The 14,017-nt window shown below is 29.1% G+C and overlaps 2 protein-coding genes across 4 annotated transcripts in view; both read right to left on the reverse strand.

Annotated features, from left to right (window-relative positions):
* LOC141451108 (uncharacterized) overlaps positions 1-3,237 on the reverse strand; it is a 41,850-nt gene extending 38,613 nt beyond the window's left edge. Inside the window, exon 1 of the mRNA XM_074122209.1 lies at positions 1,820-3,237. The gene's annotated coding sequence lies outside the window, so the exon portion shown is untranslated. The remainder of the gene's footprint in view (positions 1-1,819) is intronic.
* Positions 3,238-5,969: 2,732 nt separating this feature from the next.
* hwt (SH2 domain-containing adapter heavyweight) overlaps positions 5,970-14,017 on the reverse strand; it is a 221,008-nt gene continuing 212,960 nt past the window's right edge. For 2 of the 3 annotated variants that reach the window (XM_074122203.1, XM_074122205.1), the window contains exons 5-7: positions 10,288-10,435; positions 9,853-9,972; positions 5,970-9,225 (exon numbers count right to left, since the gene is read on the reverse strand). In XM_074122203.1, the coding sequence (XP_073978304.1) occupies positions 9,036-9,225; positions 9,853-9,972; positions 10,288-10,435 (458 nt within the window). In that variant the 3' untranslated portion in view covers positions 5,970-9,035. The remainder of the gene's footprint in view (positions 9,226-9,852; positions 9,973-10,287; positions 10,436-14,017) is intronic. The other variant, XM_074122204.1, reaches the window with a different exon arrangement.

The raw sequence follows: 14,017 nt of genomic DNA on the forward strand, positions 1-14,017 counted from the left end.
TAGACTGTTTGTGGTTCACACTTCAGAAGTTTTTCGCTGTGCCTTTTGCTACGATATGTTAAATGTTCAGATCCTTTGATGGCACCATTTTTACGTTTAGCAGTCTAAGTTTTAAATAAAATTGGAGCCATTTTTGAGAAAAGCACTCGCAAGACTGAAAAATTGATTCAATAATGTGACATTCCAGTTAGTTGGATAATTTTTCTAAAAGCTTGTCCCTTAACGAGTCCGAGTCTAAATATCAAATTTGGTCATCATTATATGACGTCCGTTCCACTTGTAAAAAAAAAAAAGATAAAAAAACTCAAAATCGTTTTTCTACCAAGATAATATCTTCTCTGAGTTGCTCATATTAGGAAGAGGAAATAAAAATCAATAAGTAGTTTAAAATAATGTTTCTAATTTATTTTTACTCACTTTGGAGGTTATTACTGTTAAATGAACTATAGTTCTTGAAAACTATTATAATTGAGGCTTTTTCAAGTAGAAAACGATTTTCATTCGTACCAAATTGTTTATTATAATTGAGATGTGTTTCAATTTCTGTTGACGTTGAAGTAATAATAAAAGACTCATCATTAGAATTTCTCATTGTAGGAGCCTCAATTTATTATTATTTGAGAATTAGCTAATTCGGCATAGCGTTGGGGTTTTTTTTTTTTTTTGTAATTATTACAATTATAATGATATTTATCGATTTCACTTAACAAAATATGAAACATAATATTAGATATTTGAAGTCTTATATACTCGTATATTTAAGATTAAATATTCACTCATTTTTGTTTCAACAATCAATGTCTTTTAGAAATGAGTTTTCTCCCATTTCACATCACTTTTTCCAAACCACTGTCTGAAAGAAAATTACAGTATATAGGATTTTTTCCAACTATATAATCTGATTTATTCAGCTATTATTTTTCCTCCGGAAACATGTGTTTCAATTTCTGTTGACGTTGAAGTAATAATAAAAGACTCATCATTAGAATTTCTTATTGTAGGAGCCTCAATAGCTCACTCATCAGTGACTAACGAAAGAACTCTTTTGAAGGCTGCAATGCACTGCAGAGAGGGTTTCGTACGTCTTTGACCTCAAATTTTGACGGAGTTTTAATTAATAAAGTAATAATACTAATAAAATAGTTCAAATAATGGAAACGAGTAGCTATAACATGAAACTTTCTACAAAAGAGCTATTTCATAATCATGTTTGCTGTCGCCATTTAAATAAAAAATTAGTAATGCTTACTTTACGAACTGGCTTTATATCGAAGGTCCAACTATCGAACCATTAAATATTTTTCATGGTTGAAATTTAGAATTCACCGCTGAAAGATCTAGGGTGCAGCGTGGGTGTACTTGCTTGAGTTGAACAATTATATTTTGGCCATGGCCCCTCATTGTAGAATCAAGTTAGACATCATTGAATTAGTTGTTTTCCAACTATCAGTTGGGGTGCTTATTGCGATAATCAGCTAAATGGAAACTTATTAAGTCTAATGTATGGCGTGTCCAAAGTACATAACTTAAATTCAATATATGCTTAATTCGAAGAATATTGAGGCAACATATAAAGACTCTGAGGAGAAATTTCTATGTCTTCAAATAATCTTAATTTTGCAAAAAATATTTTTTTTTTTTTTAAATTTTCAGGTGTTTTTTGAGCATATCTGCTTTTTTTTATTATTTACTACTATTGATTATAAAGACTTAGATATATTGGATTAGCGTCTGTATCGGACTAGAAAAGTTTATAAATATTCTACGATTAATCTAATGAATCTGTTAGTTACCAGAATGAAACAATAATTATAATTACCTGCTATATGTACGATTAGGTCACATTATAAAAAATTTTGATGCCAGATATAGAACACTTCTACTATTCGATCCATTTATAGAATATAAAAACAAAACACTGTTTTTATGCAAATTTAAATGATAATTCATATGCTTTCAATAGTTTCTTTTTATTCAAACACAAAATTAAGATAACTAGCTTTTTTCAATAACTCTAAAATTAATGTACAGGAAAATTATGTCAACGCAAAAAAAAAAAAAATTAAAAAAATCAACTCATAGATATAGTTTTCATTCTTTCCATATGACACAGATATACATATGACTTTATTTTGAAAAAAAAGGATTATCTTTGTACGAGGATGGCAAGATTTCTTGAAACAAAAAACCAGTTACGCTTATGAGAATTCTGTCTCATTAATTAATATATTTTTGATAAAAACGTAATTCTGTTGTCAAACCAACCCCAAAAATAAAACAAAATTCTGATGGCCTGCGTAAAAGAAGAAAAAAAACAAAAGCAGAATTAATATTATAACACAAGAACAAACATTACAAAACAAATGCAAAATACTAGTGAGAGTAACATTTCCTAGAGCGTAGCACATACTGAAGTAACGCTCTCAGACTGATCGTATCAACTGAAATAATTTAAGCCTTTCTGGGCTTTAAAAGAAAAAAAAAAAAACGGTATTTCAAATTTTCCGCATCTATTTAGCCCTGCTTTGATTTTGAATGGCATTAGTAAATAAAAAAAATACGATGGCCGTACTCAACTGCTCTACAAAAGAGAAGGAAGAGTTGTGGCCATCGGCCTAATTATTACTTAATAAAATTGTTCAGAGTAGTTTTACGATATTCTTTAGATTAGCTAGTAGCAATTAAATGATCATTAAAATAGAATACATTACTCAAAGTAGAATAATTTAAGTGGATAATTAGTATTCATAATCTTAGTTTCGAGAACAGTTAGATGGTGTTAAGCTTATCAACAAAAAAAATGTGAAGACTAGGTGCAACAACTCTAGACAGTAATTCCACTCCCTTGGAGATTAGTGTATACGATTAGGATATCACCATTTTAAATAAGAGAAAAGAAAGAAAATTTTACAAATTAAGTATGATGTATTAATCAAAAATTGAAATACTTATTTTATCCCTATTCAAATTAAACCTCAGAGGAGGATAAAGTGAAATAATCAAAATCGCTTATACCCAATTTTGCTCATGTTACGATACCATCTCCTAGAAGAGTGTGTTAACTGGTTCAGACAACAGTTTTATTTTTTTATTATAGGAAAAAAGTATTAATAATGATAATTACCGTTATAACTAAAAGTTAATAATCTTAACGTTATAGTTAATAAGATAATTATCTTTCTCTTGGGACAATCTCGTCCAAGAAAATCATATTAATTCCATGAGATTAAAAATGAAACAAACAAAGCAGCAAACTATAACGTTGGGATAGTAATGTTTATTTATCATATGGTTTTTCTTTAATATATATAATCTATATATATTATGTTGCTACATTATAAACTATTTTTAAAAATACAATATGTACTCCTAATTTTCAGTCTGCTTTGGAATAATATGTTCCGAGGATTATTCTATTTACTCTTTTCACTATTTTTTTTTAAATTGAAAATTTACATCAACAATTCAAAATATTTTTTTTTCCTTTTTACTTTAAAAGATGAGTCCCGTACAAATCTAATAACAATCAATGCAAAACCATTCCATGGAAGATTTATGGAATCAATTCAAATTTTGTTTTCATATAAAAACAGTTTTTTCAAAAACAAAAATCAGTGAACAATAAAACTGTAGTTTCTTTTATTGCACTTATTTTATTTATTTTAAATTAATAAATATATGATGGGTGAGAAACTTTGTTTTTTAAAAAAGGAATATTTATTTAACTTTTAATATAATCAACTTCAACTATATACACACAAATATGTACAAATGGAACGACCACAAGTAGAAACAACTAAAAATACAAACAAAAGTTCAACTAGAATATTTAAAAACTAGATTTCATAAAAATTAAAATTCACAGCTAATTCTTTGGCCTTTCAATTAGAAACTAACTTATGTAAAAAATAAAATAAAATAGCTGGTAAGAATTTCCTAGCTATTTTTATGAGGTAACGAATACAATGTCACAATGAGCAAAGGAAACAAATATTTGGTTCAGCTTATTTAAGTAAATGGACTCAAGAAACAAAATTAGCTTTAAATTGAATTATGCACTTGAAAGAATTGAAATATATAAACTGCACTAAGGAATTTAGTCAAAACTTTGTACTTAGTAACTTAAGAATGTAGTAAAGAAATAGGCACGGAATTTCTGGTCATTTTTGTCCAATGAAGAAACTACTAATAGATAGACTCAAACCAGGCTGAGCCATTCAGTCTTGGTTGTTCAAGAATTACTAGACTGTGGTTTCTGATTGGTTAACAGGTTTTGATGAAAAAGGAAGAAGAGCGGCCAGAGCAGAACCCTTTATTGTCTTTGAATTATCTCTTTACTCATTAAGGAAACTGATTCTATATTTCATTTATGACTTTTTAATTCTTAAAATAGAAATGAAAATAAATAATGAAAAAAAAAAAAGAAAAAGTAATGGAAAAACACAGACATTGGGTATAATTTGTTGGGCCCAATGTCAATACTTTCGGAATCTTGAATTGTGAGAAAGCAAAAGAAAGCAGATCATAATATCAAAAATAAGTTCTATAGGATCATATTCTATAGGCTTTCACTTTCATTCTGAAGTTTGCATTAGTACGAACTCTTTAATTTTTGTGTCTTACACAGTGAAATGCCGTCCATCCCATATTTGAATATCAGGTTTCAGATTTCCTGAGTTGACATGTAAGATTATCAAGATTTTCCGCTGAACTCTAGGGTTTTGAGTTCAAAAAACTAACTATACTTCTTCTAACTTATCGTGCTTAAGTTGGTTTTTAAGTTCCTAAAGTTTATTTGGGGCATGTTAATTCTGCACTTTCTTTATTACAACTTATATTTCAGATAAGAATGATTTTTGCTTTTTGTATTCATTTCAAATTTACGTTACGAAATGCATAATTCAGTTTACAAAATAGCATTTTTCTACAAAAATAATCTTATTCTTTTAAATCTGCCTGCAAAAAAAAAGTGAAAATAACAAAAATAGTGATAAGATGTAAAGACGACAATTAATATCAACAAATCTAAGTAAAAATATTTATTATTTTATCTTAAACTATGTTAGAATATTATTATTTCTTTTTCGTAAAACACACAGAATACTAGAGCAAATCTATTTTATAAAAAGTACTCTTTTATTTATTTATTCTTCATCTAATATTTTATACCATACAATTTTATTGAATGACAAAACTCTCTAATCCTCATGTACTAATAATAAAATAGATATTAATAACTTTTGGAAATATGTATTTATATATGTATATATATTATATCGTAGCAAGAAAACCTAAAGTCGAGTTAAACCGTTAATATTAATTACTGGATTGATTTTTACGTACATCAATTTTGCTCGTACTTTATGCGAGCTAATTCCAATTTAAGGAATATTGTTTTTTATTACTTTAATACAGTCTTACATTAATGTATGATAAAAAAGAATGTTGGTTTAATATTTTCAGTACTCTATATGTATGTATGTATGTCTATGTGATTATTTAAAAACTTTGCAGACTTAACTTTTTTAATCAAAATAAAAAATAAGATACTTATTTTTGCCTCATTAATAAATAGATTTTGACGAGCTTGCCTTTTTTTTATAACAATAAAAGAAATAAAATTTAAATGTTTTTAAATAAAGTAATAAGAGAGCAATATTTATTTAGCGTTACACGATTTTATTACAAATCAAAAAATAAAGCTGGCGGCAATTTTGACTCCCTTATTTATCTTACTGATGTCTCCGTAAGTACTGTATTCTTAAATCTATCACAATATTAAATAATATAGGCCAAGATCTTAGTCAACTACCAATAATAACTATTTTCATTAAGATTTTAAATGCTTCTGAGCTAGTTTCTCAGGAGCTATGAGTTTAAAAATACCAGTTTTAGTTAATTATTTGTTTTTAAAATTTGTATTGAATCAAAGAACTAGGCCTATGGAATTCTTAAACCCAGCCTTAATAAAAAATAAATTTTGTTCCCTTAAGAAAATTGGGAAGCAGAAAGAACATTTTGAAGATAAAATGTTAATCAGAATTTGTAAGTTGCAAAAAACCTACTAACAGTGTATCTGTTTATTCACATACTGAAAAGTGAAGTTGTTCCGATTGTTCAAAATTTATCCAATAGGGTTCAATTTTTTGTTATCTATCTCATCAACTCAAGTTGATATGGAATGAAGATATAAATTACAGTTTTGCTGAGAGGCCTTGACAAAGTAAAAACAGCTATTGTAAAGCAGGGTGCAATTAGATTTTTTTTCGAGGAGGTTTGGTTTGGAGAGTAAATGCTTCAAGTAATAATTCCTACTATTTCAATGTGGCTGCATCTCAACCACTTTATTAATGAGATTGTTCCAAAAAATTGTTTACAAAGTAATTGTAGCATAACACAAAGACATAAAACAAAATAAATAATCAAGTAATTATTTGAAGCTTACGACTCAGTGAGGTTCTCGGGCGGTAACAAGGTAGAAGAAGAGGTGAAAATCGAGATAAACTGCCTCATTTGCGAGGCATGATATGTCGCTAAGCCTAGGAAAACTAGTCAGTCTTTCATACACGGCTAGTTGCAATAAATTTATGGAGCAGAAAATAGTCTATTCCAGGGTCGTGATTTCACAGAGCAGTATGAGACTACCTGAATGGATATTTTTATGAGTATTGATACACATTTTCCAGATGTAATGAGACAGCAGCATGTCTGGACTCCCTAGAGGGTGCCTTCAAAGAACCTGCCAATTACGGTATTGCAAAATGCTGTAGTGGTACAGTCAACAAAGCTTAGCAATGGTGAGTGAAAAACTCCAGCCCGAGGCAGGCGAAAAAGTAATTGTTTATTACGGTATAACTCCAAAAGGCCGGGAAGGAAAGCCATAACGCCAATGGCGTCCTCTAGGCCTCTTGATGGTCCATTGCAAGAGCATGACACGAATACGTTCCGCAGGTTTGAAAGGAAGAAAGAAAAAAGCAAAAGAAACGACACTCTACACGTATTGAATATTGCCTTCCAGTGTAAAGGGTGTGTGTGACTAAGTACTTTCCAGAAGTTATTCAGACACTCAATTCTAAACAGACAACACAGCACCAGCTACTCAGAGCCACATCTGCTCCTCTGGGCCACGGTGAAATAGGCTGACTGTCCAACCTCTCGGAATCTAATCTAAACTTTGGTCCAATTTTTAGATTAGAGAATTAGGTTTTGATGCAAACAAGTGATCAATGTTTTTCTACAATTGTAGGAGAGCTGTAACTTTTAATCTTGTATTAAAGCTGACAGTCGTGACACAATTACTTTTAATAGCATATTAGTTGGAAGACTTTTCCTTTTCTATATTTTCAGGGGGTTTATCCGCTAAATTCCCACATGGAATTTGGAAGAGGTCTAAGTTGTGATTAGATTACAGGAAACATTCATCATGCAGAACGCGTTTGGCACGATTTACAAAAGAACACCTTTGCAAAGGAAAGCCTAGTTCTATAAAATATCCGGAATATTAAATATTACGAATCAAAATCCAAAAATAACAGAAATTACTTTTCTTAAATATTACAGTAGATTAACAAGAGCACAGAATATTGAAGCAGTGTAGCTTGTAAGATTAAATTTGGTAAATGGATTAAAAAACAAGTGGAGCATTATTGGACTAAATGTGTATCCAACTTCAGAGCAAGGATCAGTAATGTTCACGATCATTATTATTACAAGCATTTTTTTTTTCCTCTCTCCAAAAACTGGAAAATCTAAGGAAGATGCGGAAAAAAACCAAGCATGCTTTCAGTCAATATTTAAGGAAGTTGCATAGTGCAGCTGATATTCAAAATTACGGCTCTCTATATTCCGATTCTATACTGCGACCAAGAATTTTAAGGCTATCCATGAAACACATGAGAACTAGATGTTCCTGTTACATAAAGTGCACGAGGTGTAGTGGTGAAGTTCTTTGCCTACGAAATCTCAAAATCAATTTTTTTGAACTGGTATGTTTCTTCTCATCAATATTGTATTATGTGTTAGGTGTACAGTGATGTATATTATTATCTCATTAAACAATGATCAATTCAGCGCCAGAAGTATAAGTTTTTTACAGAGTGTGAAATCTTCGTAACAATAAATTTCGGAATTAGTCAATAAAATACGTAAAATTTAGCAAGATGTTTTACAGGTAGAAAGGCGGAAATATTTGAATATTTTACATTGAACTTCAATATCTGACATTTGAAATGTATAGTATATGTAATACTTAATTTTTTGTTTAGACTGCAGAAGTTTAAACTTTGTGTTTTTAAAGTAACAAAATTACTAAAAAATTACCAGTATCGCAAGAAACTGATAAATATTCTTTAAATTCTTGTGAAAACAATAATTCTCTAATCGGCTGATGACGAAAACAATTTATAAAAAAACTGTCCAAATATTACAGATATAAATGTTCCATTTGTTAATAAGTAAATTATATACCAATTAATAAATTTTCAGAATAGGCAGATTTTATTAAAAATTAACTCTTATGTTTGTACCATGTAACATAATGTTTGTCATTCAATTAATAGTGATTCTGAAAAAATAATTATAAATTTTTGTTATTACATTCTTACAGTAAAACAATTGATATTGATTATGAGTTGACTTTTTCACTAATTAGGAGAATCTCTAAACAGTAATTCGCAAAAATATTAATTGTACAAGTATTCAGAATTACATATTCTTAAAAGAAATTATTTTTTATAACGTTAGCCCTAGTTTAATCGGCAGCAATGTCAAATATTATTTTTTTGAAATAAAAGATTCATACAATTAGATAATTCAAATTACAGTTGAGAAATTAGTCGTCAAAAAAAGGAGTCTATAAATGTGTTGCTGTTTGGCGACTATACTGATTACATTTCTATAAAAATTTGTTGTTCTATATCAATTTTTAATTGAATGGATATGAAGAATAACTATAACTGCTTTATAACTTTGATTCTGTTGTTTTATATTTGTATACAAAATAAAATTATTATTAAAAAAAAAAAATATTATTATTATTATAATAGCTGTTCAATGACTGGATGTGTGAGACACATGTGCTCGGCTCCTCTTATCGGTAATCGATTCAATGAATAATGTTTTATCATCTCTGGAATACTTTGAAATGGATTGCTGAACTGTCCCAATATATATTTTCCTGTCTCCTTGCACTGCTGTATTCGCATATGCATAAAACCTCTGGCACTTCTGAAAAAATAAAATATCCATTATTGGAAATCAAAATTCGGTTACAATTTGAAGTAGTAGCCTTACACCTCTCTAATTTAAATAAGTAATTTAAACGAATATAAAAAAAAAGTACAAACTAAAATGCAGCGTGCACTTGGATGATCTTAAAGGTAGAATCAACTTGACAAAAAATTGAATAAACTAATACGAAAGCTTTAGTGTATATTGTAGCATTGGGTTCCATTTTGAATTTAGATTTTATATAAAGATAAACAGGTAATTGGACATTAAGGCCAGAGAAAATAGGCTGTTTCAATAGACTATTGAAGTAAGTGATCCATGAGTAAGGAGGAATTAGGCCAAGTTTAAAGATGGTAGTTGAAAACACAATCTAAAAAATATTTTTCTTTGATTACAGGTGTGCAGGAGTTAATTAATAAATTTCCCTAATCAACCATTAGCAAAGTCGGATGCAAATAGGAACTAAGAAAAATATACTTGTATTAAAAGATAAAAGTTTTCAAAAATGGTTATCATTTAAACTGCGAGATTTGCAGAAAGAGAAATCCTTTAAAAAAAAAAAAATCTTAAAGACTTATAACATAATTTTTTACTTAAAATTGACAGAAAATTTTCTTTACTCACTTTAACGAAAGTGAATAATCTTGTTTAGTACTTTCACTATTTCGTACTAAAAAGCTTCCTTCTCTATTCATCCGAAGAATGTTTTCAGCTTCTAATCTTGTTATTGCACCATGGTACCACCTGAAATTATTTTTGAGAAATTAGGCACTTAAACTCTTAATTTTTTCATTTACACAAAGATCGCTTTTACTCTTACTGAAAGGTGCATGCAACTATGAGCCAGAAAGTAACTCCTAGACAATGAAGTAACTACTATATTATTAATTTTTAAGCTCTGTTCAAGGGGTTACAATTTTCTTTTTTAAGACATAAAATTCTCATCCAATATAACAGGTTTTATTATTAGATAATTCTCATTAATTTCTGTTTTAGTTTGAAAGTTAGTTTTAAAATTAATGTTAGTTAACATGGGCTGTAATAAATAGAAATAAATACCCTTGTTGTTCTAATGGCAGTGAAGTGTCAACAGGATCTACTTGATGATATGTGACCGGCGGTTGCTGAGAAAATTCAAGACCCAGGGATGGTCTTCTTCTATCACTGTCTTGAAGATCGAGGCTCAGTGAAGGACGGCTCATACCTGCTGAATGAAATTACTAGCTTTAATAGAAAGTAGGCAAAATACAAACTACAGAAATCTAGAAAATAAATGTTAATAACAAAAACAAAGATGACGACATGGTACACATGGCGAGGTTCGCCAAAGCTAAAATGTACTGTGGTAATAGGTTTGATTCTCGGTCTAGGTCTTGGATTTTATTTAATGGATTGAAATTTATCATCAAAGAATGTTAGCTAGTCGCCTCCACGACACCTAATTTGGTAGTTGGACGTAAAAAGCCGCCTGAAAAATTAGGCATTATTAAACTTTCTAAAAAAATAAAAAACCGACACTTTTATTAATTTGAACTTGCAAAGACAACAGCAGTCAAAAGTTTTTTTTTTCACAATAAATTTAAAATGAAAGAGTTTAGCATTTAAGCAAATGTACTAAAACTGACTTTTCGCAGTATCTTCTTCCATTTCAATTTTGCCCCAACATTATTCTCATAACTTCGCTCAAATTGGACTTAACGAAGTGACTACATTTTTCTTATAGTGCAAACAGAATTTAAACCTTCCATGTTTCTATTCCACGCAACCTTTAGAGGTGAATTGTTTGAACATGAAGTGGTTATACAAAAAAGCCATGATAATGTTGTAGATAAAGTGCACAATTTCAATATAGAATGTCCACTAGCTAAATTAAAAATTATTATTCTTTCTTGTAGTTCTTAAAGTAAGTACTTTTCTGTAAAATTAATACTTATCATAATAACTTAATTAGAACTTATTTACTTATTGATATTTTCCTTCCAAACTTAAAAAAAATAAAATGTAATAGAGGTTAAATTTTAATTGGATGAGCTGTATTTAATGAGGCGTTAAACATGGCGTTCTTTCAACAAGAAATTGTAGTATGCAAAAGGAAGAAAGATTATTGCCAATTTCACTCTTGATTTCTTTATTTTTTTCCAAGCTTACGAACTAGGGACTAAGCGATTTCAGGCTTGTGCTTATTAACAATTATATTTTTTCATTTTTAACATCAAAGATTGGTGTGTTTTTTCTGCACTGAGTTTAGGTACTGTGATCATACCTTAAGGTTACCTAGATAGGTCGAAAGTTTGGCAAGAAATAATTTTTAAAAAAACTTATGGCTGAAATTGGCAATAATTTTTTTCATTTTGTGTGAATAAATCAGTCACCAAGAACAATATTCTACAAGGTTTACCAGAATATTTCTAATATGCAAAAGTGTAAAATTAAATCTTATTTTCCAATGAGGATCACGAGAATTAACATGGAGAAAGTCTATTTTAGTGAAAATTAGAGGTTCAAAGAGAATTTGCTCCTCATCTTCAAGAGAAACACTAGATTTTTTTTTTCTTTATTTCTTTTTGCCTCAATTAATGCTCTTAAAGAACCAATCTTTCTATTGCCAGGTGAGGAATCAATGAAAAAGTTGTCAGGTGTTCTCTTTGTCATTTTTTATTAATATTATTCTACTTAATATTATTCTACAATTTTTAAGGAGTATCAGACAAAAAACAGCTTCTACGTGATAGAATAAATTTTTGTTGGACACGAGATTTATGGTCAGCAAAAAATAAAGTAAAGATTAAATACAAGATTCTCTGTGCATGTCCCTACGCAATAGAGGCAGGTCTACTCTTATTTCCAATGTCCACCAATACTTAATTGGTAATATGAACCTAAGTTCTTTTTAACTAACAACAAGCCCTTTTTATGTTTCCTTGTTTAATCCATTCGGATAACTTTTTTGTTTTTTTACTAATTTAATCCATCTTTGTTGATGATTAGAGGAAACATGTTATTTTTAATTGGGATATTTGTCGGCAAAGCTGTCGCTTATATCGAAATATTTTAAGCATATTTAACTTATTAATTGAATTATAAATGAATATTCGGAATCTTCAGAAATTTAAAATGTTGTCAAAGAAAATTTAGGTAAACTAAATAGCTTCGTTTTCAACGTAAATTTAAAAAAAAGAAGATATTACTAGACTTTACCATCGACAGGGCTGAATTAAAAATGATAAAAAATTAATAATTAAAATTAAATTGGATGGACTTTTTAAAAAAAGTTATTGCTTTCTAGGCGTCTCCAACCCAATACTATTTGTTTCTATAAAAGGATCTTGATATGCTAATGAAATGAAAAACAAATTACTCTAAGGTCCGAAAAAGTAGAAGAAGCCATCTTCGAACTTTCTTTATTATAATTATAATTTACAGAGAAACCTTATATCTGACACTTTACCCATCAAAAAAACATTTCCTCGCTAAGAATAATTAATTTTGGATTACACGAAATAATTCATGCTAGGACGGATGACAATATGACATTTTAGGAAGCTTTCCAACCTCATTTGAATAAATTTTAGTTTAGATATTTCCTTGAAGTTAATATTAAAGGCAGCAATAGTTTGAATCCTGCTGGAAATTTTACACAAGTTATACTTCAAACCAGAAATTCTTCATCATAGGATTACATCACTATTGCATACCCAAAATGTAGTAATATCTTCTGCTGTGTTTAGAAAAGACTATTAGCTTAAAGCGAGAACCAAAATTGCTCTTTTCTGGGACCCACCATTAATGGAAAAGATATATTTTGAAAGTATGACTAAGCGTCTCTAGCTAAAAAAAACTTCGCTTCATCAATAATCCATATATTTTTAGCTCTATTACTTAGTTCAAGTTGCGAATCAATTTGAACCCATTAAAGATTTTAGTATTCTGTGCTAAATGGAGAAAGGGTGATTAAACATTCTTTTATCCGTTTAAAGATTTTAGCTTAAAAGAGGAAGAAAGTTTTATCGATTTCTATTGATTGAATAATACTTAAAGGAATTCGGAATTCATCTTTCCTTATCGTAAAATAACATGGTTCTATTAAACCATTATTTCTATATTAGTTTTATGTAAAACTATATATTTTTTATTAAGCACTCTGCTGATGTTCTGGCTTCCCACGCCCACTTCTTTTAACTATTGTGTTTTAATTGGAACCTTTGGTTGTGGTGAAACAGTTTTAGAAATTACGTTCTATGTTTTTCTATAACTGTTTCTTGATTTAACCCAGAATGGGAATTTTGGCAGTTTATGTTTTATAAAATATATATATAAATATATATATAAAGCAATTTAAATTTAGCAAATTTAACTAAAATCTGAACTTTGAAAAAGTTAAAAGCCAAGATATTAGGAAACTAAAGTTAGCTAATAAGAACTTCACCCATTCCAGACGGCAATTTCGACAAAAACTACTATCAAACTTCTCTAAGAATTTAAACAACCTTCGACTACAGATTCATGTAAATGCAAAAGTGGCTTCAAATAAATAGTAGTAGACCTTATAACAAGAAAGTTACTTCAGCTTGCTCTCAAACTTTGTCTGTGGGAAAATGATATCAATTAGTACTTCTATTTTATGTACTTTAAATCACAAGTTAGAATGCGAAGAGCACATCTTATTCACGACGGAAACATTTTCAGTATTTAATGAAAAATTAGTATTGATGATCATTTGGCATGTTTGTTACCAATTAAATTAGTTTAAACCATAAATTGTAAGTTTGCTACAGGAATTTAGGGATGC

Source organism: Rhodnius prolixus, unplaced genomic scaffold (genome assembly GCF_049639745.1).
Source record: "Rhodnius prolixus isolate KJV_2025 unplaced genomic scaffold, Rpr scaffold_8, whole genome shotgun sequence".
Classification (NCBI taxonomy): domain Eukaryota; kingdom Metazoa; phylum Arthropoda; class Insecta; order Hemiptera; family Reduviidae; genus Rhodnius; species Rhodnius prolixus.